The sequence below is a fragment of the Tachypleus tridentatus genome, chromosome 13, assembly GCF_004210375.1.
Source record: "Tachypleus tridentatus isolate NWPU-2018 chromosome 13, ASM421037v1, whole genome shotgun sequence".
NCBI classification, from domain to species: domain Eukaryota; kingdom Metazoa; phylum Arthropoda; class Merostomata; order Xiphosura; family Limulidae; genus Tachypleus; species Tachypleus tridentatus.
This window is the reverse complement of record NC_134837.1, coordinates 69,545,034-69,570,450: the sequence shown is the minus strand read 5'-3', so window position 1 is coordinate 69,570,450 and position 25,417 is coordinate 69,545,034. Positions and strand designations below refer to the sequence as shown.

General features: G+C 34.2%; 1 protein-coding gene across 1 annotated transcript in view; it reads left to right on the top strand.

The window, feature by feature from the left end:
- Positions 1–24,070, top strand: part of LOC143236179 (protein kinase C alpha type-like) — a 52,351-nt gene extending 28,281 nt beyond the window's left edge. Inside the window, exons 5-7 of the mRNA XM_076474466.1 lie at positions 3,912–4,023; positions 15,172–15,300; positions 23,910–24,070. Of these exons, the coding sequence (XP_076330581.1) occupies positions 3,912–4,023; positions 15,172–15,300; positions 23,910–24,070 (402 nt within the window). The remainder of the gene's footprint in view (positions 1–3,911; positions 4,024–15,171; positions 15,301–23,909) is intronic.
- Positions 24,071–25,417: the final 1,347 nt, after the last annotated feature.

The window sequence follows — 25,417 nt, the reverse complement described above, 5'->3', positions numbered from 1 at the left end:
TTATAAAACTGAACAATAAATAGTTTAATATAGTCTCGCTAATATTCAGTAAACATAGTGATGGTAGACTGGCGATTACTTTCATTTTCTGTTCACTCTTAATTCCTGAAGAGATAAATTAGGATAACATCAAAAACTCATCATACAGTTTGACATTCTGGAGATTTTATAATCTTCCAAATTATATCTTCAAAGGGAGCTACTGTAACAAAAATGAGAGAGAGCACAAATGAAACTTGTGATATTTTTTATTAGTTTTGTCATGGAAACTAGTACTACGACGAGAAGATAATCTAATATCTTCCAAGACATTCCCATAGTAACCAGTGCGATCAAATTAACCTATCTAGTATACCTTCAAGATATCTCACAGTATAAAGGGAGGGAATATCAGGCCCAAAGAATGCCGCCTCATGCTGATTGGCTGCCTCAGGGGACGGAATGGAGAGGGAATGATGGAATCAAAAATGACGAGCTCATAGTTTCAGGGACGCGTTACTAGCCGCCATAACAGGTAGCCATGATTTTATACATCAACTAAGTGTCACCAGATGGTGCAACTAAACTTATAGAGGGCTGGAATTATAGTTCGATACCGGACAAGAAACCTTGATGGACGATTACGTCACAAGGTAGAAAACGTGTTTTTAGGCCACTATGACAAGTGGCCACGACTCATATAATATATGCTTTAACAATAATGTAATTAATTAATCAAATCGTCATAAAAATTATGCTTAACACGAATTTGTTAATCACTCATAGTTAATAACCTTAAAAAGGACGTTAACACAAATTAATTTGTTAATTCTAAAAAGGGCAGTGAATGCTACTTCATTAGTTAATTAATTAATAATTAAATCAGCTTACTATAAAGTAGAGAACATGTTTCTGGCAGTGATGACTCATGCAATAGATGTTTCATCAAGATGATAATGAAAAATCAATTAGATCATTCTTAAAAGGACGCTTAACACTAATTCATAGGACACTTAATATTAATGCATCAGTTGATTACGTTTTACGTCTTAAAATGATGATATCGTAATTAAAACTTACTCTTTTAATTATAGATAAGTATTTTTTAATGAAATGACATATTATTTAATGTAACATGATCACAGTTATATATATTTTTAACATGCATACAATACACGACTATATGTTCAATCAGCCTAAAAAGAGCAGTATTATACAATAATTAAAACTTTAATATTTACTAACTTCACTTTATACAACAATTTACATCGTAACTAAAATATTTAATATATAATAACACTTTTACTCATTTGACTTTATGTAACAAAATAACTTACACTTTGCTTTATCTCATGATTTTCAAAGGCAGAGTTCTAAAAAAAAAGACACTATATTTTCTTATATATTAATTAATCTTACAAGGATAATACGATAAATAAAATCTACTCAATCAAGTGATTAAAGATTTTCAGTTCTAAACTATTAAAATTCCTGTCCTAAAAGGGCTATATGTAATTGAATCTGACACATGCAACACATGACTGTATGTTTAAATTGCCCTGAAAAGCCCAATATTATACAATAATTAAAATTTATGCTTTATACAACAATTTACATTGTCAATAAAATGCTTATTATGTAACAACACTTTTTACTAATTTGTGAAAAATAAAAAGATGGACTTTTACATGTACTTCATTACTATTATTACTGTAGGACTTTAACAAATATACTGTGACAGTACTTCTATAAGTCATCAACGTTTAGATTTAATTAATCATTTTAAAGTTTATTACTTGTAATAAAATAATAGATGACTGACTTACTGTATTCGTCCATTTTCTAAATAACCACTGATCACCTCCAAATGCACACAGAACTTGTAAAAGTATGGAATACATTTTAAAAATGTTCGTAGCTTGTTTCAAACAGTGTTCTGTAGGGCATTTAATGTTTCATAAATCATACATGACTAATATTTATCCTAACTCTAAATATAATAAATGAACGACTTACTAATTTACTATTGCTTGAAATACCAGTACTTTCAAACCATCTAAAGTTAGACACTAATAACAAATCGCATGCATGCAATCTGGAAACAGATGTTTAAGAATTACAAACGTCAGACACAATCAGTGTGGACACTAAAATCCAGACATGATTGTTGGGGGGGGGGTGTCATGTGGTCATACATACAGTGTTCGGTTGTGAGACATTTCACTTTAACAAATCGAAGACCTATGCTCATTACATGTTCCTTTCTACATATTTCGAAAATTTTTCTAGTTTAAATTTAGCTGTTTTTCAAATACACGAAAGAATAGTACTGATATTATAATACTTTTCACACGCATTTCACTTTACAGATAACTTACAAAACAGTACTATGTGATAGTACATGAAACTCATGTTGTATATGAAAAACTGTCAGTGTTTCAGTCTGATTAGAACTCATTACATAACGTCGAACTGAAGTCAAGAGAGTTAAACGTTATATACATCCACATAAAGCTGTTAAAATGAAAGTTAATTATAATACATTGTCGCTATCTATGTACTTACAATATACTGAATGTTTACCAGAAACTTTAGTAAAATAAAACTAAATATGACACACTGTCTCTATGTATCTACAGTATAAGGAATTTAAAATAGATTGGTTCACTCTAAATATGTAGTGATGCATAATTTTTTGTGTTTAATTAAACTGTTCGTTTCTAAAGTTCAGTTACCAATGATGAAACATTGTCACTACCTAGATAATTTCATTGCATAGGTATGAAAATACTAACTGTATATTCTCAGTATTTGGTTGGTTATCATACATGCATGGTGTTTCAGTGAGCCCAGGAAAAAATGAAAGATCCTTTACTGTGTAATGGCACACAGTAAACCTATGTATGTGTGATATTTTAGTTATATCTGTTTTAAGCTGTGCGATAGTTGTATGTGATGGTCGCTATGAAGGCAGTTTAGTTTTCAACTGTTTTGTGTAGTTTCTAAAATAAAGAAACCGATTACTTGTCCCTTATGTTTCAATTATGGTAACCTACTTTAGAAGGTATATACTATTGGTATTGTTACACTGAGATGTATGTCTGCATTTTGTAAACTAAGAAAGTTTCTTAAATAACGTTTTGGTATATCATGAAGCTTTCTTCACCAGTGTTCAGTAAGCATGTTAAGTATGTAATTTCAGATACATATATTAACACTTTTACATCGGGTTATGACGAGACACGAGTTTTCTATATCAAATGAAGATTTGTTACAAACTAATGTCCATGGTGTATAACTTAGCCATATAATACTAAACTTGACATTTGTTTATAAACTAAGAAATGTTCTTAAATACTATAACAGTATATTTTCATGTATTGTTAACAAATGTTTCAATATGTATGCCCGAGATTTTGCTTACATATATTAAAGATATTATATTAGTTTATGATCAGAGGTGAGTTTCATACAAGAAAATCACTGAACTCTGGTGATTGTTATACATTTTATGAAGTGTAAATTAAAGATAATTCATGGAAATGTGGTCGAGATATCGAGTTTGAATGTGTATTGTGAAATATACTTTGTCAACCTAACTGGTATATAGTTACCTACATGAATACACAACCGAACAGGTGTATAGTTACGTATGTTAATATACAAATAACTGGTGTATAATTACCTACACTAATACACAAATGAACAGGTGTATTTTAAGGTTATTTCTGAGCTACCAAATGATTACATAGAGATTCAACAGAAAGAAACAACAACTGAATTAGTAAAAGTTTTTTTTTGTAAACTATTTGCTTTGAAATGGAAAACTCTTCCGTCACACATGAAATATATATTTTTTTTTATCAGTAAGAAAACAACCAATTCTGACAGACATTTTTCCTGTGCGCTAAACCCAAACCTCTTTTTTATAGGATATACGAACAAAACATCATTTTCTGGAACACACCTACACAAGTCCAACATTTTGTGACCACTGTGGTTCGTTACTGTATGGGATAATCCATCAAGGACTTAACTGTAAAGGTAAGTGTCCTTTACTTCACGTGAACCAGTGACACTGTATTCTTTATTAGTGACCTGGACTTGTAATGACTGTGTCAGGTGTTTTGTTTACTGTGGAGAAATATATAATACTCAAATATACTTTTTTGATTAAAGGGTTACGTCTATACTAAAACGTTACATGTTTCAATTTTCAGACATGTCTGGACCTGAACTATTAACATATCATCACAGTGACAAGTCTAGACTGAAACGTTACATGTTTCAATATACAGATGTCTGGCCTTAAACTCTACACATTTCTGGACTCTGGACTCTACACAAAGCTTTTATCCTGTATACAGTGTTGTTCAAATATTTTAAGTATTATTTAATAAATCTAATTGTATTCGTTAGTAACAATTACTTTCAATTAAATATTTTATATATTTCACCCAAGAGCTACTTCTGTAGTCAAACTTTACCGTTTGTCATACTTACACTGATATCTTCACTGATTTACACGTTTTTAACGAAATATCTAAGCTAGTATATGCATAAAGAACTATAATATATGATAACCAATATATTTAACAATACAACAAGGAATACCAAGAACCAGAGTTTGAACACGTATACACGTAAGGACACAATTAGAAATAGAGTGTATAACCAAGAGCCAGAGTTTCGTCATGTATACACGTAAAGATAAATCTAGAAATAGAGTGTATAACCAAGAACCAGAGTTTGAACATGTATACACATAAGGACACAATTGGAAATAGAGTGTATAACCAAGAGCCAAAGTTTGGTCATGTATACACGTAAATACTTACGTGTCATACTTACACTGATATCTTCACTGATTTACACGTTTTTAACGAAATATCTAAGCTAGTATATGCATAAAGAACTATAATATATGATAACCAATATATTTAACAATACAACAAGGAATACCAAGAACCAGAGTTTGAACACGTATACACGTAAGGACACAATTAGAAATAGAGTGTATAACCAAGAGCCAGAGTTTGGTCATGTATACACGTAAAGATAAATCTAGAAATAGAGTGTATAACCAAGAACCAGAGTTTGAACATGTATACACATAAGGACACAATTGGAAATAGAGTGTATAACCAAGAGTCAGAGTTTTAACATGTATATACGTAAAGATACAACTAGAAATAGAGTGTGTAACCAAGAACCAGAGTTTCAAAACATACACATAAGTTAATCAGTAACAGTAGCCTAGTTCTAATGTAGTAAACTATCGCATGGCCTAGCTCGCCCTCCTAGCCGTGGGGGCGTTATAATGTGACGGTCAATCCCACTATTCGTTGGTAAAAGAGTAGCCCAAGAGTTGGCGGTGGGTGGTGATGACTAGCTGCCTTCCCTCTAGTCTTACACTGCTAAATTAGGGACGGCTAGCACAGATAGCCCTCGAGGAGCTTTGTGCGAAATTCAAAAACAAACAAATAAACAGTAAACTATCAGCTGTTAAATTATTTGTTGTTTAAATTATCAATGTATCAGAATCAAGAAAATCGGAAGAATAAAGACATGTAATACAAGTCTTGTAAGACTAACGTTATGGTCCACTTTGTCTCGGTAAATTACATATTGGTGATCCCAGTTTTAGTCTGCATATTAAACCTCTAAGTATTATACAATCCCAAAATTTGTTTTTAATTTTGAAATATTTTCCTGTCGTATGATGTCAAGTGACGCTGTCGAGTTTCTATAAATGTATTTAACTGTTACAAAAGACTTCAGGTGCCTGCTGCAGTGAAAGACCTTAGACACCTGCTGTAGCAAAATATCTTAGGTACCTCCTGTAGTAGAATACCTTAGGCACCTGCTATAGCAAAATATCTGAGGTACTGCTACAGTAAAATGTCTTAGGTACCTACAGTAGCAAAATAAATGGGACGTTAGCCATAGTAAAAGATCAGCTGATAAATGCACACGTGTTTTGAAGTGTGTAAGTATATTATAAAATATAAAGTAAAGAAATTCACAAGATGTACTTTTGCTAAATATTCGGACTATAACATCTTCAAGATATAGCAGTAGAAGTAAGGTATGGATGGGTAATTTACATGTAAAACTGTGTTATGCACACACGTTGACCGAAGAACGTAATACATCGAATTAAATTGTTATCCCTACATCACGTGCGGTTCTATTTATTTTGATAGTTGTTACTGAACTAGAGTATTTAACCCTCTCGCTACTTTAATAATCAAAAATTGTACGTACTTTTAAATGGTCTCTTCACTAACCACGTGCACGTGCCGCAGTTACAATTCATCCAGGTTCTGTCATTAAATCTGTCGCCATCTAGGGGCGCCGATGTTTCAGTCATTTATTAGTTCAGTTTAGTTCGTAAACTACGAAGAAATAAAATGAAGGTAAAATTTTAACACTACAATAACTACATTTCAAGCAAACTTTTTTTACTTAGTTATAGACTTAGAAGAAAGAAGAGTGTATGATAGTGAAATTATAATTTTACGAATGAACGTGAAAAAGTAGCATGTTCAAGAATTCCTTAAATATTTGTAAAATTACACCAGAAGCAATTCTCGAAAAACCATATTTTTTGCATAAATAATTTTCAGAACGGTCTACCATTCCACGTATTACCAGAAGCCATACTGCAAAAGCTCAATTTGAGATTGTTGGTTTTATTTTAATGAAAATAATATGAAAAATACTTTATTTTCTTACGCCCATTTCGTTTGAATTTTGATTATAGATAACAATAAAAACTTATAATAACATTTGTACCTAAACAATTTGATCTTAATAAACCTTTACTTCATATTTGCACTGTAAATAAACACAACCGCACTAGGTCGTAGCCTTGCTTTGCTTTACGTTCATATTTACCGAATAATACACAGAAGTTTAACGCATTAATTTGATAATTCTACCTGTTGTAAACTAGATTTTTAAATTGTAATTTTTATATGGTAGAGGGAGCATCAAATTTCAATGATGCCTTTTAAGAATGAAACGTTTAATGATTAGGCCTGGGAAGTTTTCTCGTAAATCCACTAGTAGATTACAAATACGAGATTGAGAGAAGAGAGTTAAGAGGAAAAAGAGTGTTTTCTGGAAGATAATGTTAATCACTTAAATGCTTTTGTTGTTTGTTAGCTATCGTCCATGTTGACGTACGTTTTAGCAAAAAGCGTTTTTGTTATTTTTACGTTAGTGTAGCACAGTTAGCGAAACTGTGAGCGCCGCCACCACCTATCATAGTGTTCCAGATTGTTGAAGCTCATTAAAGGAGAAAGCATTTTTCTTACTAGTACGTGGACTGGCCGTTAAAGGGCGAAATAACTTTTTTTTTTTTTTTATTGGAACGTGGACTGGCTGTTGAACAGTCCTCATCAAATAATCTAGAAGTAACTATCAAAATTACAGCATTAAAATATACTATAAAATTTAGTTTTATTCTAACTATTTTAGCATACAAAGCGGGTTAAGAGCGGAATTTGTATGGAAGACATACGTTCAGATTATTGCCTAGAAAATTAATATTTTAACATGTTCTGCAAACAGTTTATGATAATCTAGGTTTTGAGGTTTGTTATGTACGCATTACTTCCCTTTCTCAATCAAAATGGTAATTAACTGAACAATTAAACGTTTTAATTATAAAGACTCGTGTGAAATCTCAAAAACAAAGGTAAGGTGTAAAGAAAGATGTTTTAATAGTATTATTCATAATTTATTCAGAATTGGAGACACACTAGTGGTGTTAACTCAGCCCGGATCGCTTGGCTTCTTTCAGGCAACTAGTACACACATGCATTTCAAGTTTTAAAACTTAAGTAAAAAAAAATTCTAAACCTGTTTCACTAATTTGACTATTGTTTCGTTTCTTCTCCGACACACACGAATGTGTTAGAGGGTAGTTCATAAAAGACCAGAGTAATATATGTATGTATTTATATTCCTCTCTCATCCCTTGGGGCCCCTGGTGGTTAGGGCGCTTGGCTTGTTATCTGTCGGCTGTAGGTTTCGAATCCCCTTCGTCGAATATGATCACCCTTTCAGCCATGGGGCTGTATAACGTGCGATTAATCCCACTATTCGTTAGTAAAATAGTATCTCGAGAGTTAGCGGTGGGTGATGTTAACAAGCTGCCTTCTCTGTAGTCTATCACTACTAAATTGGGAATGATTAACGCAGAGAACTCTGAAGTAGCTTTGCGTGAAATTCAAAACCAACCAAACCTTTAATTATTCCCTTGATCTATGAAGTTAAGCTTACTATTTACATGTTTAAATTATAATTAGTAGTAGATTCAGGGAGTAGACACTGAACTGGTTTTATTTCGGTTTTTGTTTAACTTTCTCTGCTTTCTTTAAATGAGTGTCAGTCTGGAGTACATCACTTTTATCATGTTTTATTGTTGTGTTATTAAATTCCTTACGGCCTGGCATGGTCAAGCGCGTAAGGCGTGCGACTCGTAATCTGAGGGGCGCGGGTTCGCGCCCGCGTCACGCTAAACATGCTCGCCCTCCCTGCCGTGGGGGTGTATAATGTGACGGTCAATCCCACTATTCGTTGGTAAAAGAGTAGCCCAAGAGTTGGCGGTGGGTGGTGATGACTAGCTGCCTTCCCTCTAGTCTTACACTGCTAAATTAGGGACGGCTAGCACAGATAGCCCTCGAGTAGCTTTGTGCGAAATTCCAAAAACAAACAAACAATTAAATTCCTCTCTCTACTCCTGTTGTTTTTTACCACACAAAACACCTAATATTCTATTTCTGTCATAATATAACGTTTTGGAACAACTTGGGATCTGTTGATCCATCTCAACTTTTCCATCTTCTACACTAAATTAAAATAATTTTAAAAATCAAATGCTAAATCTTAAAGCCAGCTTTATATTCATATATTTATGGAGCTTCTTCTTAAATCCACTTTCATTTGCTGTCTCTACAACATCCAAAGGCACCCATTCCAAAGACCAACCACTTTGTTCGAAAATGAAACTACACTGTCTAAATTTATATTGGTGTCTTCTATCATTACCATTCTCATTATTAAAACATGAAAGAAGATTATGTGTGAATACTTTTAATTCCTCTTACAATCCTAAACACCTTAATCAGATTCCTCCTATCTTTTTTTTTTCAAGAGAAAACAATATGAGAGATTTCAGCCTCTCCTAGTTTGACAAATCCTACATCCTAGGAACCATTCTTGTAACCCTTCTATAAACCCTTTCCAACAGTTTAATGTCTTTCCTAATGTAAGGAGCCCAAGACTGAATAAAATATTCCCAGTGTGACCTTAGCTGTGACCTACACAATGAAATTATAACCTTTTTAGACTTGTATTCAATATTTCTGTAGATACAACCTAAAATACTATTTGTCCTACCATCAGTAATAGCACATTGCTTGAATGGCTTTAGAAACAGATCAACCATTACACCAAAATCCCTTTCCATCATAACACTGTTAAGGTTATTTCCATGTAAATTATACTTATAATTCAAATTATGATAACCCACATACATTATTCTGCATTTATTATAATTAAAACTCGTCATTTATTTGTCCAACTCGCTACATGATCTGAATAATTTTATAAATCAGTGGCATCCTCTTCACAGCTAGCAATACCCAAGACATTAATAATGTCTGCAAATTTAAATAATTTATTCATCATTCTTACATCCTTCATTGATGTAAGTCAAAAATAACAAAGGTTCTAAGACCGAGTCCTGAGGTACTCCACTTGTGACATTAATCCAGTTAAATATCTGTACCTTCTATCTCTGTTGTTTTATCATATGAAATATCTGAACATACTATCTCTATTATTGTTGTTTTACCACATTAAACCTAAGTATTCTAATCCTGTTTACTATTTATCATATCACACATCTGAACACTTCGTCTTTGTTTTCTAACCCCTCTTTGTCTTGTTATTACTTTGAATACATTGTTTCTGTATTTTCACACATTATGTTTTTGTTTTCTACTGTACTGAAGATCTGGACATTATATTTGTTTTTTCTTCGCCTAAAATGAGAGCCAAAAAGCAATGCAAATTAAAGTGTTTATTAATAATTACATTACCTAGTTTCAGTAACACAGTTACCATCACCTGGTAATCTCCATCTCAGTATTAACTGATAATATATTTATCTACAACTATTAACGAGTGAATTCAAATTAAGGGGTAGAAAACAAATAGTAAATAAAGATTAATTAATTCATTTAAATAACTATTCCTCTAATACACGCTTATTAGTCCATCGTCTCTATGTATACACACATTCTGTTTTTAATCATAAAAATATACTCTCTTACACCTTTTGATGTTTACTTTCTTCATGTTCAGCTGCAGTTAGATGAGATAGTGTTATGTTTTATGTCATACTGGTATTCTTTTGGTTTCGTTTTTAATTTCCATTTATCCATTTTTATCTTCAGTTTTTTCTGGAAGCTTTGAATGTTTTTAAATAGTTAATAATTTTGTTTTGTGAAATGAACGCTACTTTCTGACCCTTTAATCGGGATGATAATCGTTAATTTTTTATTAAGCCTAATATACAATTCACTCAGTCTTTCCGTTATTTTTATTCATCCTATGTCAATAGACGAAGTTTGAAATGCACTTAGACCTATTTCATGAACAGGAACGTTTTTCTACTTCTCTGTTCCCGAAAAAAAGATTGGAAAAAGTTATTACTCGACGGCTAGCTCAGACTTCTCGGTTTTATCACAATGTTGAATAAACCAACACCATATAAGCTTTTAACTTTAAGAAACAGCTAATATTCTAATGGAAAACCATTAATCAAATATTCTAAATTCTGGTTACAGCCTCAAATTTCGGTATTCATGAACACTTCTCGTTCAGTCTTCAACTCGCGTACTACGCATGCTCGAAAAGAAGCTAAGAGTTCCATTTTACGACATCTGATTATTATATAGCGCCACCAAATGTCTCTTTATGAATCTAACTGGTCCTAACAGAGTGCATTTAGATAAAAGCGACGAACTTTTTTTCTTTTGTACTAAATCAAAGGCCACCATCAAACATCAGTGCCCTCTTCTTATCTATTGTCTTGCGAAACCTGGAATGAAGCTACATAAAAATATTCGTATGAAAGAAAATGGTTGCGTGTTGCAGTCCTCGTGCTGAAAAGGAAATTATATTTTCTTTCCATGTTTACGTAAATATTGTCGCTTAGCTCATAGAAATGGCTTTCTTATATCCTCTTTCTTTATCTTTTCCTGTTATTGATTTTCGTCGTTATCTCTGTGTGCTTTGGCATCTAAGCCTGACCAGCACAGTTTGTTCTCAAGATTCGATAACAAACGTAAACAGAAGTAGCTGGTTAGAATTTCTTTGTAGAGTATTTAGTTTAATGGGACTTCTCCAGGGCTTATTACGTGTTATTCTATAATGCATTTTATTTAATTGTAGTTAAAAAACAGTTATGATAAGTATTTTAAACGAAACATGTTGCTTATAATCCGAATAAACAGGAAATTATTATAACTTCCAGTTATCGAACGAATAAAATATACTTTTAAATATAAGAAAAAAACAAGCTTATAAAAATGCCAGATAAAGATGAGAAATAAACAAGCTTTGAAAAGTTAGTAAGTAATAAATAACCGTAAATACTTTTCAGAATCAGTTAACTGTAGATCCTAGAAAGGTCTTAATTGCCATACAGATGTTCATAAGTCAGTTGAAAAAGTACTTATATTTTCTACTCTACTCAGCCTTTCTTATTATGACCTAACGAGATTATTTTTTGTAAGGTTACAAGCAAAATTGTAGCTGGGAGGGGTAACGACTACTAAAATGGTCCACTATTTGGTGATAGCTGTGACCCGTGTTAAAAGCTCCCTAACATTAATTCAAAAAATCGTCAGCTGAGTTACTGATACTATGATTAGAGTCAACTTAAAACCATAGCTAGATTTTAGGAAAGTGTTCTTCTTATCAAATTCCTTCTCGTCTGAGAAAACAAATTCCTACAGCTGTCAATTCTAGCCCTAACTTGAACACTTCCACGAGATAACAAAATAGGCTCATATTTAACTTTTAAAACACATTCCCCTTAGATGTAAGAGTTCCGTCATATAATAGACTTACCTTCAACTTTTAGTACACTTTCATGATAAGATACTGATTTGGGTCAATGATTCTGATTCGCATTGAGGTTAAATATTTTCCAGTTAGTACATAGGTTATTATAAAATACTTTTGTTTATGGCGAACTGCTAACACCATCTACTGCAGTCCTTAATTTTGAACTGCTGGGAAAATAACCAGCGGGTAACATCCCCTGCTACGTCTTGGATATTTTTTATCAACAAATAGTGGGATTGGCCGTCACGTTGTAATTTCTCCACAGCTGTAACTGGCAGGAATTTTTCAAGGAGATGGAAGACAAGATCTCAGAATAGTCTGTGATGTTTTATATTTTTTCTGACATTTCAAGATCATATCACTAAGTTATTGACTGAAAACCTAAAGTACTGGGTTAGATTCTCCGTCGTGGACACAAAACATAGTCTGATGTAACTCTGTTCTAAGGAAAAAACAAAACAAAATTAGTTTAATTCTGTTTAAAAACAAATGAGCCATCCATTGACAATACTTTCTTCCATCCAGCGCCATCTTTTTCGTTTAATTTTTTTTGTGATAGTTCTTTCGCCAATATCTTTCTCAATACGTATTTTTTTCACATGACTTTTTGTCATTTTTTCTTTCTTCTTTTACCTTCAACCTTCCGATTTATCACTTTATTAACAATTCTTGTGTCAGCTATTCTTATGATGTGACCCATCTGTCTCAGTCCCCTTTCTCTAACTAAATCCATTAGGTCACATTCTTATGTGCGCTTCAGTGGTTCGATGTCTGATAATTTGTCCTTCCATGATAATTTCAATATTCGACACAGGTAGTTCGTATTGTACTTTTTATCTTTTATGTGCGATTGCCACGTTTCACAAACGTACAGCAGAACAAAAGCAACAAGACAGTTATAGAGTCTAACTCTCATTCTGATGTCCATAATTCTGTTGTTGAGCAGTTTTCTGAGCCTTTCCAAATGTGACATTGGCTTTACCGGTTCTGGTGATCGCTTCATGGTTATCTCCATCTCTTCGAATATTACTTTCAAGATAGACGAAACTCATAACTTGCTCTATTGTTTCCCCATCATATATTACATTAGGTTTTTCATTCTCAGTTGTACTACATTTTTATAGTTTTGTTTTAGTTCTCATTTTAAGTCTCTGTTTCTCACTTCCAGTCCTTCTTCTGTTTGTCAATAATAATAATATGATTAGCGAAGTCCGTATCCAATAACCCATTATTCCCCATACTTTAGTTTCTACTTTCCTCATTTCCATGATAAACAAAAGTGTTTGTAATATAGATCCCTGTCATACACCAGAGTTGATTTTAACAAAAGTGTTCTGAGAGCTCACCCTACATAATGTTTCCCGAGAAGTTCCTTTCATACCATTTATCACTTTATTCTGAGTTACCTAATAATCATCCACGTTTGTAGAATTCTTTTTGGAAATCCACAAAGTTTATGTAGACATGTTTCAGAAATTTGTTAGATTTCCCAATAACTCTACGAATCTTAAAATATCATGTTGACATGATCTACCAGTTCTGGATTCAAAGTTGTCTTCTCTCAGTTTCCGATCTGTAATTTTTTTGTTCGTTCTAGTACGATAGAACTAAGAACGTTAGTTGGTATTGATAACAAAGTAACATCTCTCCCAGTAGAACATTTACTTGGATCTCCCTTTTGAGACAAAAGCCCAGATCTATATTCCAGTATTTCGGTATTAATTCTTCCTCATATATTGCATTACAAACTTTTGTCAGCCATTTTGTTAACTCCTACCTCATTCCAGGCACATTGCTGATCTTTAGTTTTACAACAGTTTCTCAGCTTCCTCATCTGTTAATCCAACTAATTGTTCTTATCACTACTGACAACAACACTTTCATTTGTGGATTCAATAACTCTTTAAAATATTGTATTGTTAACCTAAAGATGACCTAAGAAGGTCGAACGTTGTTCTGTACTTTATTTTAATTAAAGTTTTAATACCCACATCAGCCATCTTGAGAATAGATTTTTACTTCAAGTGGGTTTCTCGTCATCATGAATCTTTAAAATATTCAACCCATCTTCCGTTTTTATCATATCTATTGTTGCATCTTTGATAGGTTTCCCACCAAGTCTTTTTACAAGAAAACTGTTTTATTATCCTGTTATTCTTGTGGTATTTCTTCTGTTAGAACTAAGTGTGCTTGTTATTTCAATGACTTTTTCCTAACTTTTCCATGCTTTACTTTGTATTCGTCCTTTAACCGAAGGTCCTAGAGCAAGGTGGTTAAGGCACTCGACTCGTAATCCGAGGGCCACGGGTTCGAATCCCCATCACACTAACCATGCTCGCCCTTTCAGCCGTGGGGGCGTTATAATATGAGTTGGCGGTGGGTGCTGATGACTAACTGCTTTCCCTCTGGTCTTACACTACTAAATTAGGGACGGCTAGCGCAGATAGCCCTCGAGTAGCTTTGAGCGAAATTCAAAACAAACAAACCTTTAATGGATCATCCGCACCAACTTGGGCTCTAACCTTTTGTGTGGCTTTACTTCAATCAGTTACGTTACATGTGTCTTACCTTTTGTGTGGCTTTACTTCAATCAGTTACGTTACATGTGTCTTACCTTTTGTGTGGCTTTACTTCAATCAGTTACGTTACATGTGTCTTACTTTTGTGTGGCTTTACTTCAGTCAGTTACGTTACATGTGTCTTACTTTTGTGTGGCTTTACTTCAGTCAGTTACGTTACATGTGTCTATTTTCCCCTGAGTGTCCCTTTACTCTTCTTAATCGTGACTCCAGTTCTTATCTTAACCACTTCTTTAAATGTGTTCCATTCCTCCGCCTTCTTCTTTATTTGATAATACCCTGAGGAAAAGAGTAGTTTAGTTCTGAATAGAAACGAATATATTTTTACGCATAAATGATAGCTCCAAACAAACAAAATGATGGTTTAATTCTGATTAGAAACAAAGATATTTTTGTATGGAAAGGATAACATCTGTATCAATATCCCGATAAGTACTGAAGGTAATTCCTCTTATATTTCCAGTGTGTGACATGAACGTGCACAAGCGATGTCACGAGAGTGTTCCTAACTTATGTGGCTGTGACCACACCGAGAGAAGAGGAAGGATAGAGTTGAAAGTCACAGCTGAACAAACAACGTTGACTGTTGAAGGTGCAGTTCCAGCTAAGTATTGGAGATTAAATAACATTCCGGAACGTTACAGTTTGCTAACTTTAGTTTCTTTCATGGATCATATTTTTCAGAAAAAAATAACCATTCTTTAAATAGTTTTGTAAACTTTGTACGACCTACTGCAAAGTAAACACAAAATATGCCATATATGTTATATATGCCATTTTTCTTAAATTTCACTGATGGGTCAAGTTTATTGAATTAAAAATATATAATAATAGTAAATAATCAGCTGATGACAAATTATAATAACTTTGTAATATTGCTCCTCACACCAATTCGGATTTGTAATTGATTCATAAAATTGTTAAAATTGCATTTCACAAACTTAACCACCTTTTGCATCAAAATAATGTCCCTTGATGGATTAGCGGTAAGCATACGGACTTGCAACTATAAGATCCTAGATTCGGTTTCCCGCGATGGACAGAGGCTATAGAACCCACTGTGTAGCTTTCCACTAAGAAAGTGACAACACGGCACACCAGTTGCTTCTTATGATACAAGTAACGTTTTTTCTTTTTCATTTAGTTCACTTGTATAGTTTTAAAAATTGAACTACGTCAGTAATACCGACTTGTTCTCTTAATTACGAACTTGTATTTTAAAGGTTATAACCTTTCTAGACCCGGCATATCCATGTGGTTAGAACGCTCGACTCATAATATGTGGGTCACAGATTCGAATCCCCATCACATCAAATATGCTCGGCCTTTCAATCGTGGGGACGTTATATTGTAACAGTCAATCCCACTATTTATTGATAAAAAAGTAGACCAAAGTTGTCGGTGGTTGGTGATAACTAGCAGTACTTTTTCTCTAGTGTTACACTGCTATATTATGGATGGGTATTCCTCGTTTAACTTTGCGCAAAATTAAAAAAACAAACAATAACCCTTCGTTTTTAAACTGTTCATATTGATTTGAAGATACAATTTCAAAGCAGAAATGTACAGTTAAATTGAAGAATTGGTAACCAGTAATATTTTTTATAAATTTGTCATTTAAGTTTATCTCTTTCAGTAGTACTAGAATTAAGCAGTAAGTAAAAACATATCACAATGTGTAAAATCGCTACATTAGACGAAAGCATGCCACATTGTGGAGAGACTAGACAAGTGCTAAGCATGCCTTGCTGTGAATCATAGGTTTCACAGTTCGTGTTCCGCACGTTGGGGCGAGGGTTCATTACAAGGGTGGCCATCTATTAAAGAACCTGGATCTTTTTTTCCGGATCTTCGAATCCCTGAAAAGGATCGTTTCTTTTGATGCGTTGCCGACTATTGTTGTTGTTGACCTAATTTCTTCTCCAACAACATATCTCTGTTTCGTCTTCATCTTCAGTTTCAGCTCAAATATAATGATAATCTCTCTATAAAGCGTAATCCCTAATCTGTAGCAGGGTGAAGAAGGATTGTCCAATCATCGACCATCCTTGATGATTTATACGTCCCTCGGGAATAATTATTTTTACATCAAAACATCTGCCAGAAAGAAGGAAAGAGTACCCTACTAGTTGGCAGAGGGTGATATTGAGTAGGTGTTCTAGTCTATCAATTTAAAGTCAGGGTTATTCCTCTTGTGGTCTTTTCGCGAAATTCGGGAAGTAAGCGTATTATTTGTCAATAGTAAAACTGAATAAAGCCAGTGTTTAAAACCTATATAGTTGAACAAGTAAACTAGTACAAGTATTATTTCTTCCTATCAGGTTAGCCTTATGATTACCAATGATCTTTTCTCACTGCCACCTTTGGTCACTATGTAAGTTGGAGTTTAAATATCCAATGCTCATCACCTAAATTACGAAATCCTAAAGTAAGTAAAAAGGTTTAACACTATTTTCAACAGCGATAACAACAACAACAAGCAATAATATCACCCATCGAGAAAAGGAACTTTTAAACACGCCCTTTATTTTTATTTTTTTAAAAATCAATACTTCTCTTAAACTCTTGTAAATTGCTGATCTTCAACAAAGCCAACAGCAACGTATTCCATAAGTCAATCACCCTGCGAGGGAAATAAAACTCTAAAGTGAAGCCTAGTTTTTTTATATGCAAAAACGGCTCGTTTGGGTTTAGAAAATATTTTACATAGAAGAGCGAACAATATAAAGGCGTTCCTTTATATTGGTTTATTTTGGGTTTAAGTTGTTGTATAAGTAAGGCTTCTTTAATTTTGCGTTAAACCCAAAATATAAAGGAACGCCTTTATACCTATATTAATATAATAAAATAAATAAAATTATATATTCAAACATCTGATACCGCCCTCTACATTTCGAAACACAGTTACACAACCCCTTTCAAACGGTCAGTTACCTCTTTCTTTGTGAACCTGACGATGACCAAAGAAGGTCGAAACGTTGTTCGCTCTTCTATGTAAAATATTTTCTCAACCCAAACGAGCCGTTTTTGCATATAAATTTCTCAACAAGTGGGTTTCTCGACATCACTGAAGCCTAGTTTGTGTTTTCCAAATCATAAACTAATGTTCTATCATCTTATTGACTTCATAACATAGAACAAAACAAATCAGAAACCTTTATTCTATAGAGTAAAACAGAAATGATTGTAAGCTTCAATAATATCACCTCTTATCTTCCTTTTTTCAAGAGAAATAAATTGATTGATTTTAGCTTATTCCTGTAAGATAATCCTTCTATCGCCATCCTAGTGGCCATTTTCTGAACACTTTTCTGTAATTCAGTATTGTTTCTTTGATAAAAATATACACAGTAACCAAAGAAATGCCTTAATAATGAGTGAAACATCTTGTCTCTCGTAGGTCAGGGGTAACTTTACAGTTTTACAACGCTAAAATCTGGGACTTAATTTCCCGCAGTGACAAATTACACATAGTCCACTGTGTACCTTTATGCTAACTGGAAAAACAAAAGGACAGTTACATAGCCATTTTTCTGGCTTGTGATCAATATTTCTATAAATACAATCTTTGAATTATATTAACTTCACTTCTAGAAACAGAATACTGTTCATAGCATGAGTGATTTATTTGGTTTGAATTTCGCGCAAAGCCACATGAGGGCTATCTGCGCTAGGTGTCCCTAATTTAGCAGTGTAAGACTAGAGTTAAACCATCTAGTCATTACCACCCACCGCCAGCTCTTGGACTACCCTTTTATCAACGAATAGTGGGATTGACCGTGACATTATAATACCCCCATGGCTGAAAGGGCGACAAGTTTGTGTAATGGGGGATTCGAACCCGCGATCCTCGGATTACGAATAGAGTGTCTTAACCGCCTGGCCATGCCGGGCCAAGTGACTTGTACACCAGCATTTCAAAATTATTTTCTTACATCACACCATGAAGTAACCTTACACTTACTATAATATCTGTCCATCTTGCGAATTTATTATAACCAATCTGAAACATCCTACAAGTGCCCAACAGTTTAACATCATCAGCGGAATGTACTAACGATGTCCTCAATGACAGAAACCCAAGAATTGACCTCTGAGGCACTTCATTAGAAATATGGGTCTAGTTTGGCTGGACTCCACTAATCTCAGCTTTTGCCTTCTTCCATGGAATCACTGTATAATCCAATTAACTATTCTATCCCCCAACCAGTACTATGTGATATTCTTACCTAATCTTTTTTATACAACCTTATAATGTTTGCCTTCTGAAAATCTAAGTATAGCTTCACACCCTTCTCATTGTCCAGATAACAAGTAGCATTTTCTACAAAAGATAACAGATTAGTAAAATAAGGTTTCCCTTTGAGGAGTCCACTTTGAATTTCTTTTATGGTATCATACTTCATTGAATGATTTTAGTGAAGATTGCTTTATCAGACATTAGAATTTTCTTCACTACAGAAGTAAGACTGACTGACCTATGATTTCTAGAGCAACTCTTATTAACTCCTCATCACGAATTACCAACATTAGCAACTTTCTATTCTAAAGCCATCTGCTGATAACTGACCTTCCAAAATGGAAACATGGAGGTTACACATATAATTTTCAACTATTTTACAACCATGTCTGGCTCTAGTGCTTCAGTTTTATCTCAGTCTTTCTACTTACCACGTGATGTAGGTCAATTCCAATATTGCCCACAGAATGTTCGAGATCAAGAATGTTTTAAAAACATTTCAAAAACTTAATCATAATTCGATAAGAACATCAGTACTTTTAAGGTCCCAATTATCTTATTAACATTTTTCTTATCCTTAATATACTTAAAACATCCTTGCTGTTGGTTCAACATTATTAGTCGGTCGTTTCTTTAAACACTATTAGAAATTCTACTGTCATTTTAACCACATGCATAGCTTCCTTCCAGCATTGTTTTAAATTGAAAATGATCAAACTAGTAGCATTTATCTGTGTTTTTCTTTACAACTCTGCTAACCATATCCTCATTAATACAATAAATATAAAATAGCATTCTTTCTGGTTGGTTTTCTGGGCAACTGATACATAAAACCATTGTGAATTACTTCAAGAAATCTATTTTCTTCACCACAAGACTCCATACAGTCGCAATCAGTGACTCCCATAACTGAAAGATCAATCACAGAAATTCGTGCAAAAAAAGAAAACCAGGAACAATTTTAAAAATGCACAATAAAAAATTTCATTTGGCTTGGTGCCAAGGTTTAACACTGCATATGTTTTGGCAGCTGCCTTTATCACGACTAAAACTTAGAAACTTAGATAGCAACCTGAAAGCTTTATAAGAAAGAGGTTTTAAGTCGTATATTTTAAGGGGTAATACGAATGTTTATCTTACTGAATAACGTGCACTAACACCAGCCCACCATAACTCTCTGTGAAAAAAACAACAAATATATATATACACTGGTGGCCAAAATCTTAAGGCCAATGAACATAAAGAAAAATATGCATTTTGCGTTATTAGACTCAACCACTTATTTGAGTAGAGCTTCAAAAATGAAAATATGAAAGGGAAAATAAAATAAAAACTGTTTTAGCATTTACTAGGGAAAATGTGAACACTATTAAATTAGACTAAATACTAGCTGGTCAAAAGTTTAAGACCATACTGAAGCGAAGCGTTAATCTGTAAACACGTAACGAAATTTAGTCATTTGTGTTCAAGCACTAGCGTTGTCAACATCTCCCACTGACATCTTCTATGTTACATAGGGTAAAACATGGCAAAGAGTAAAAGTGTTTGAACGTGCAGAATTGTCGAGCTGCAAAAGCAAGGTCTCTCTCAACATGCCATCGCTGGTGAGATTGTGCGTAGTAAAACTGCTGTTGCAAATTTCTTAAAAGACTCTGAAGGATACGGAACGAGAATTTCAAGTGGTCGACCCAAGAAAATTCGCCGGTGTTGAGCAGGAGGATTCGATGGGTTGTCCGGCAAGACACTAGCCGGTCGTCGAACCAGATTAAGGCCCTTACAGACGCAGAATACAGCTCAAGAACAATAAGACGACATCTACGAGAGAAAGTCTTTAAAAACCGTAAACGTCTTCAAAAGTCACGCCTCCTTCCACACCACGAAACAGCTCGGTTAAACTTTGCTGAGAAGCACCAAATATGAGACGTAGAAAAGTGAACGAAGATTTTGTTCTCTGATGAGAAAAAAATGTGACCTGGATGGTCCAGATTGCTTCAAACGTTACTGGCACGATAAGGATATCCCACCGGAGACATTTTCTACATTACAGTGGAGGAGGTTCCATCATGATCTGGAGTGCTTTCTCCTTCCATGGAACAATGGAGCTTCAGGTTATACAGGAGCGTCAAATAGCAGCTGGCTACATTGGCATATTGGAGAGAGCATCCTTATTGACTGAAGGCCCTCGCTTGTGTGGAAATGACTGGATCTCTCAGCACGACAACACTGCAATCCACAATGCCCGCAGGACAAAGGACTTTTTCATGGCTAATAACGTGTTTCTTTTCGACCATCCAGCATGTTCGCCCGAACTGAGCCCCATTGAAAATGTGTGGGGGTGGATGGCAAGGCAAGGTCTATAGAAATGGACGTCAATTCCAAAGAGTGCATTATTTTCGTGAAACCATCTTCACCCCTTGGAATAATATTCCAGCCAGCCTTCTGCAAACGCTTATATCGACCATACCAAAGCAAATGTTTGCGGTTATTCGCAATGACGGCCATGCAACTCACTACTGAGACCACTTGTTGGGCATTTTCTACCCTGTTTAGAACTTTTTTTTTTGGTATGGTCTTAAACTTTTGACCAGCTAGTATTGAAGCTAATTTCATAGTGTTCACATTTTCCCTATTAAATGCTAAAACGTTTTTTATTTTATTTTCCCTTTTCTTATTTTCATCTTTCAAAGCTCTACTCAAATAAGTGGTTGAGTCTAACAATGCAAAATGCATATTTTTTCTTTATGTTCATTGGCCTTAAGATTTTGGCCAGCAGTGTGCATACATATAGAATTTATGGCATGAAACTTCTTTTTGGTTCCTGGTATTAAGCTTACTTTACGTATTCAGTTTATTTAAATTTATTTCTACTATTTTACCAACTGACCTATTTTTAGCAAATAAAGAAATTAATGTATTTCTATTGCGTAAGTTTGGTTTGGCTTGTTTTGAATTTTGCGAAAAGCAACACGAGGGCTATCTGTGCTACCCGTCCCTGATTTAGCAGTGTAAGACTAGAGGGAAAGCAGCTAGTCATCACCACCCACCGCCTACTCTTGAGCTACTCTTTTACTAACGAATAGTGGGATTGACCGTCACATTATAATGCCCCATGGCTGAAAGGGTGAGCATGTTTGGTGTGACCGAGATTCTGTTGCATAAGAAACTTTGCATTAATAATTTTCAAAATTACTTTTAATTTGACCAATGAATTTTTTATTTCATTCACACCTAATTTCATATCTATACTTTTTTATATATAAAGTGTATTGTTTTACCTTTATTATCAAAAATATTGTTGTAATTTTATTAATTGGTTTTAAAATTGAAATAAAGTTATATCTGCTGAATATTTTGACGGTTTGTATATGTATATATAATGATATACATGGTAATATTACAGTGGCGACGCTAGGATATTTTCGTTGGGGGGGGGGGTTGAGGTAAACTGTGGAGGGACTTCCCAAAATGCCATCAATATGGAGTATAGATGGTAAATAATTTACCATGAATATATGTAGGTAACAATATTGGGGGGCTGAGTGGGTTTGGCTCAATTGGGGATAGACTCAAGCCCCCCTTAGCGCCGCCACTGTAATATTACTACATCATTAAATTTATTATCATGGACAACAATTCGTCGACTATATTTTTATTATCAAATTTGAATTTTACACAACAGTATCTGGTTGTATAAAAAAAAAGCGACGAGACAGAGGACGGTGTCAAAAGTTAGTCTAGCAGAAGTAGGATTAACCATAAGGTCATTTCTTTAAATGTCTAGCAACAGTAGACGTGCTGGCGATGTGGAACTTCATTGACGCACATGCTTATGACACAGCGACTACTTGTTAAGGCAAAAAACATTTTGGCTGAATAGTTTAGCTCAGCTAAATTCCTTGTGGCATTATTTATATTGAAGAAGTAGTAAACTTTTGTTGTTTTTCACCATCTACAGATGGCAGCACGCTACAAAAATGTAACTGATGACTAGAAAGAATTTTCTAAAGGTAACTTATGGTAATCACGCATCCACCTGAGTTGATCTGGTTTGGTTTGTTTTGAATCTTGCGCAAAGCTACAGAAGGGCTATCTGCGCTAGCCGTCCCTAATTTAACAGAGTAAGATTAGAAGGAAAGAAGTTAGTAATCACCACCCACCGCCAACTCTTGGGCTACTCTTTTATGACCCTTTATTATACTATATTTTGCATTGTACCATCATCCGTTCTTTATTACATTATCCAGTTTACTAAACCATTTCCCGTCCTTTATTATATTATATAGTATATTCTGTCTAAAAGCTGGAATAGGTTACTCTTGTAAGATATTCTATCTAACAGTTAGAGTAGACTACCTTGTAAGATATTCTATCTAACAATTAGAGTAGGCTACCTTGATAAAATATTCTATCTAACAGTTCGAGTAGGCTGTGCTGGTATGATATTCTATCTAACAGTTCGAGTTGGCTATCTTGGTAAGATATTCTGACAGCTCGAGTGGGCTACCTTGGTAAGATATTTTGTTTACTAGTTGGAGTGCTTTACTTCCAGTTAATTTTGTCGTTTGTCTATAGTTATCTAACTACTACTTTTATCTTCCTGTTGTTTTAAGTATTTTGTATTCGCTCAAGGTAGATGAAACTTGGGCCTGGCATGGCCAAGCGCGTAAGGCGTGCGACTCGTAATCTGAGGGTCGCGGGTTCGTGCCCGCGTCGCGCTAAACATGCTCGACCTCCCAGCCGTGGGGGCGTATAATGTGACGGTCAATTCCACTATTCGTTGGCAAAAGAGTAGCCCAAGAGTTGGCGGTGGGTGGTGATGACTAGCTGCCTTCCCTCTAGTCTTACACTGCTAAATTAGGGACGGCTAGCACAGATAGCCCTCGAGTAGCTTTGTGCGAAATTCCAAAAAACAAAGAAACTGATGAAACTTTATTTATACGACAAGAAATATCGTTCTTTAGTTTGCCAAGCTCGGAATTTAATTCCAATGGATCCAAACGGACTGTCCGATCCGTATGTGAAAATGAAGCTGATTCCAGAGGCTGGAGACTGCTTAAAGAGGAAGACGAGAACTATTAAGTCCTCCCTAAACCCACAGTGGATGGAGGTCTTTACTTTGTAAGTTATGATAAGCTGAAAGTCTTCTGTGACTTTTAAATCTTTTCCTTCAAAGTGTTCTAACTTACTGATTTTTTTCAAATCCTTTACTTCAAATGTTCTAACTTGTTAATTGTTTTCAAGTCATTTTCTTCAAAGTGTTCTAACTTATTGGTTGTTTTTAAATCCTTTCCTTCAAAGTGTTCTAACTTATAAAGTTTTTCAGTTAATGTTTCTTTCCAAACCATCATAATTTATTTCAAAGAACAGATGTAACTACATATACCTTTTAATAAATGAAATTTAAGTGAAAAGAATAAAACAAAGGACAACTTGAAAAATGTGCTCAGTTAAGTTATGACAACCACCAAAGAATATGCTAGCCATTTTGGTAACTTCGCCAACACAAATTAAAGTGAACAGGACAAAACGCATATTGTGATGACCTCACTAACATGAATTAACTTGAAAAGAATACATTATATATTTTGAAGTCCTCACCTATATGAATTAATACAATAATGATATGTTGTGTGTTTTGAAAACTCCATCAACATAAATCAATATGAAAAAGATATATTCTACATTTTGAAAACCTCACTAAAGTCACCCTAACTATCGGAGAGTGTTATATCATGTTTTAAATATATAGCTATTGAACACTAAAACCTTATACAGAACTTGTAGTGAGGTAATAATGAATATTGCAATAATATGTTATATTATAAATAAATAGTGTGAAACTTAGCAGTTTTATGCTATTAACCACAGATACACTCCCACATATTTTTTAAGTTAATACCCTGGACAACGAACGGGTACCTTATCTACTGTATATTTTGATAACGTCACCAAACTGAATTACAGTGAAACGGTTTTCTTTCTAATTCTTGTTATTATATCTGTAAAACATTATTACACACAGCAACTTAAGTTTTGTTTTGCTTTATGGATCACTGTTGTAGACATATAAGATAGTGGTAATTGTTGTCTGAAGTCTCAACATCTGAATACGTCTATTGTTTTTTTCATTGTTAAGTCAATCCACACAAAAATCTTCGTTACAATACAGATTTTCGGTTGCATTTACGTGTTTATAGTTTAGACGGTTCTCATTCTTTAAACGTCAAGCGCATCATACTAATAATGTGAATAGGATATTCTTATGAAAGTATAGCAACAATTTTTTTGTAATCTCGTACTTGCAACCTTCAGCCTGAGACGGGACAGAAGAGTATTGATCTGAAGTCTGGGACTGGGATAGAACATCTAGAAACGACTTCATGGGGTCTCTTTCGCTTTCGGAATTTCTGAAGTCCTAAAATCACCCATTTGAATGGTTGGTTCAAGCTACTTACTGTTGAAGAGGGGA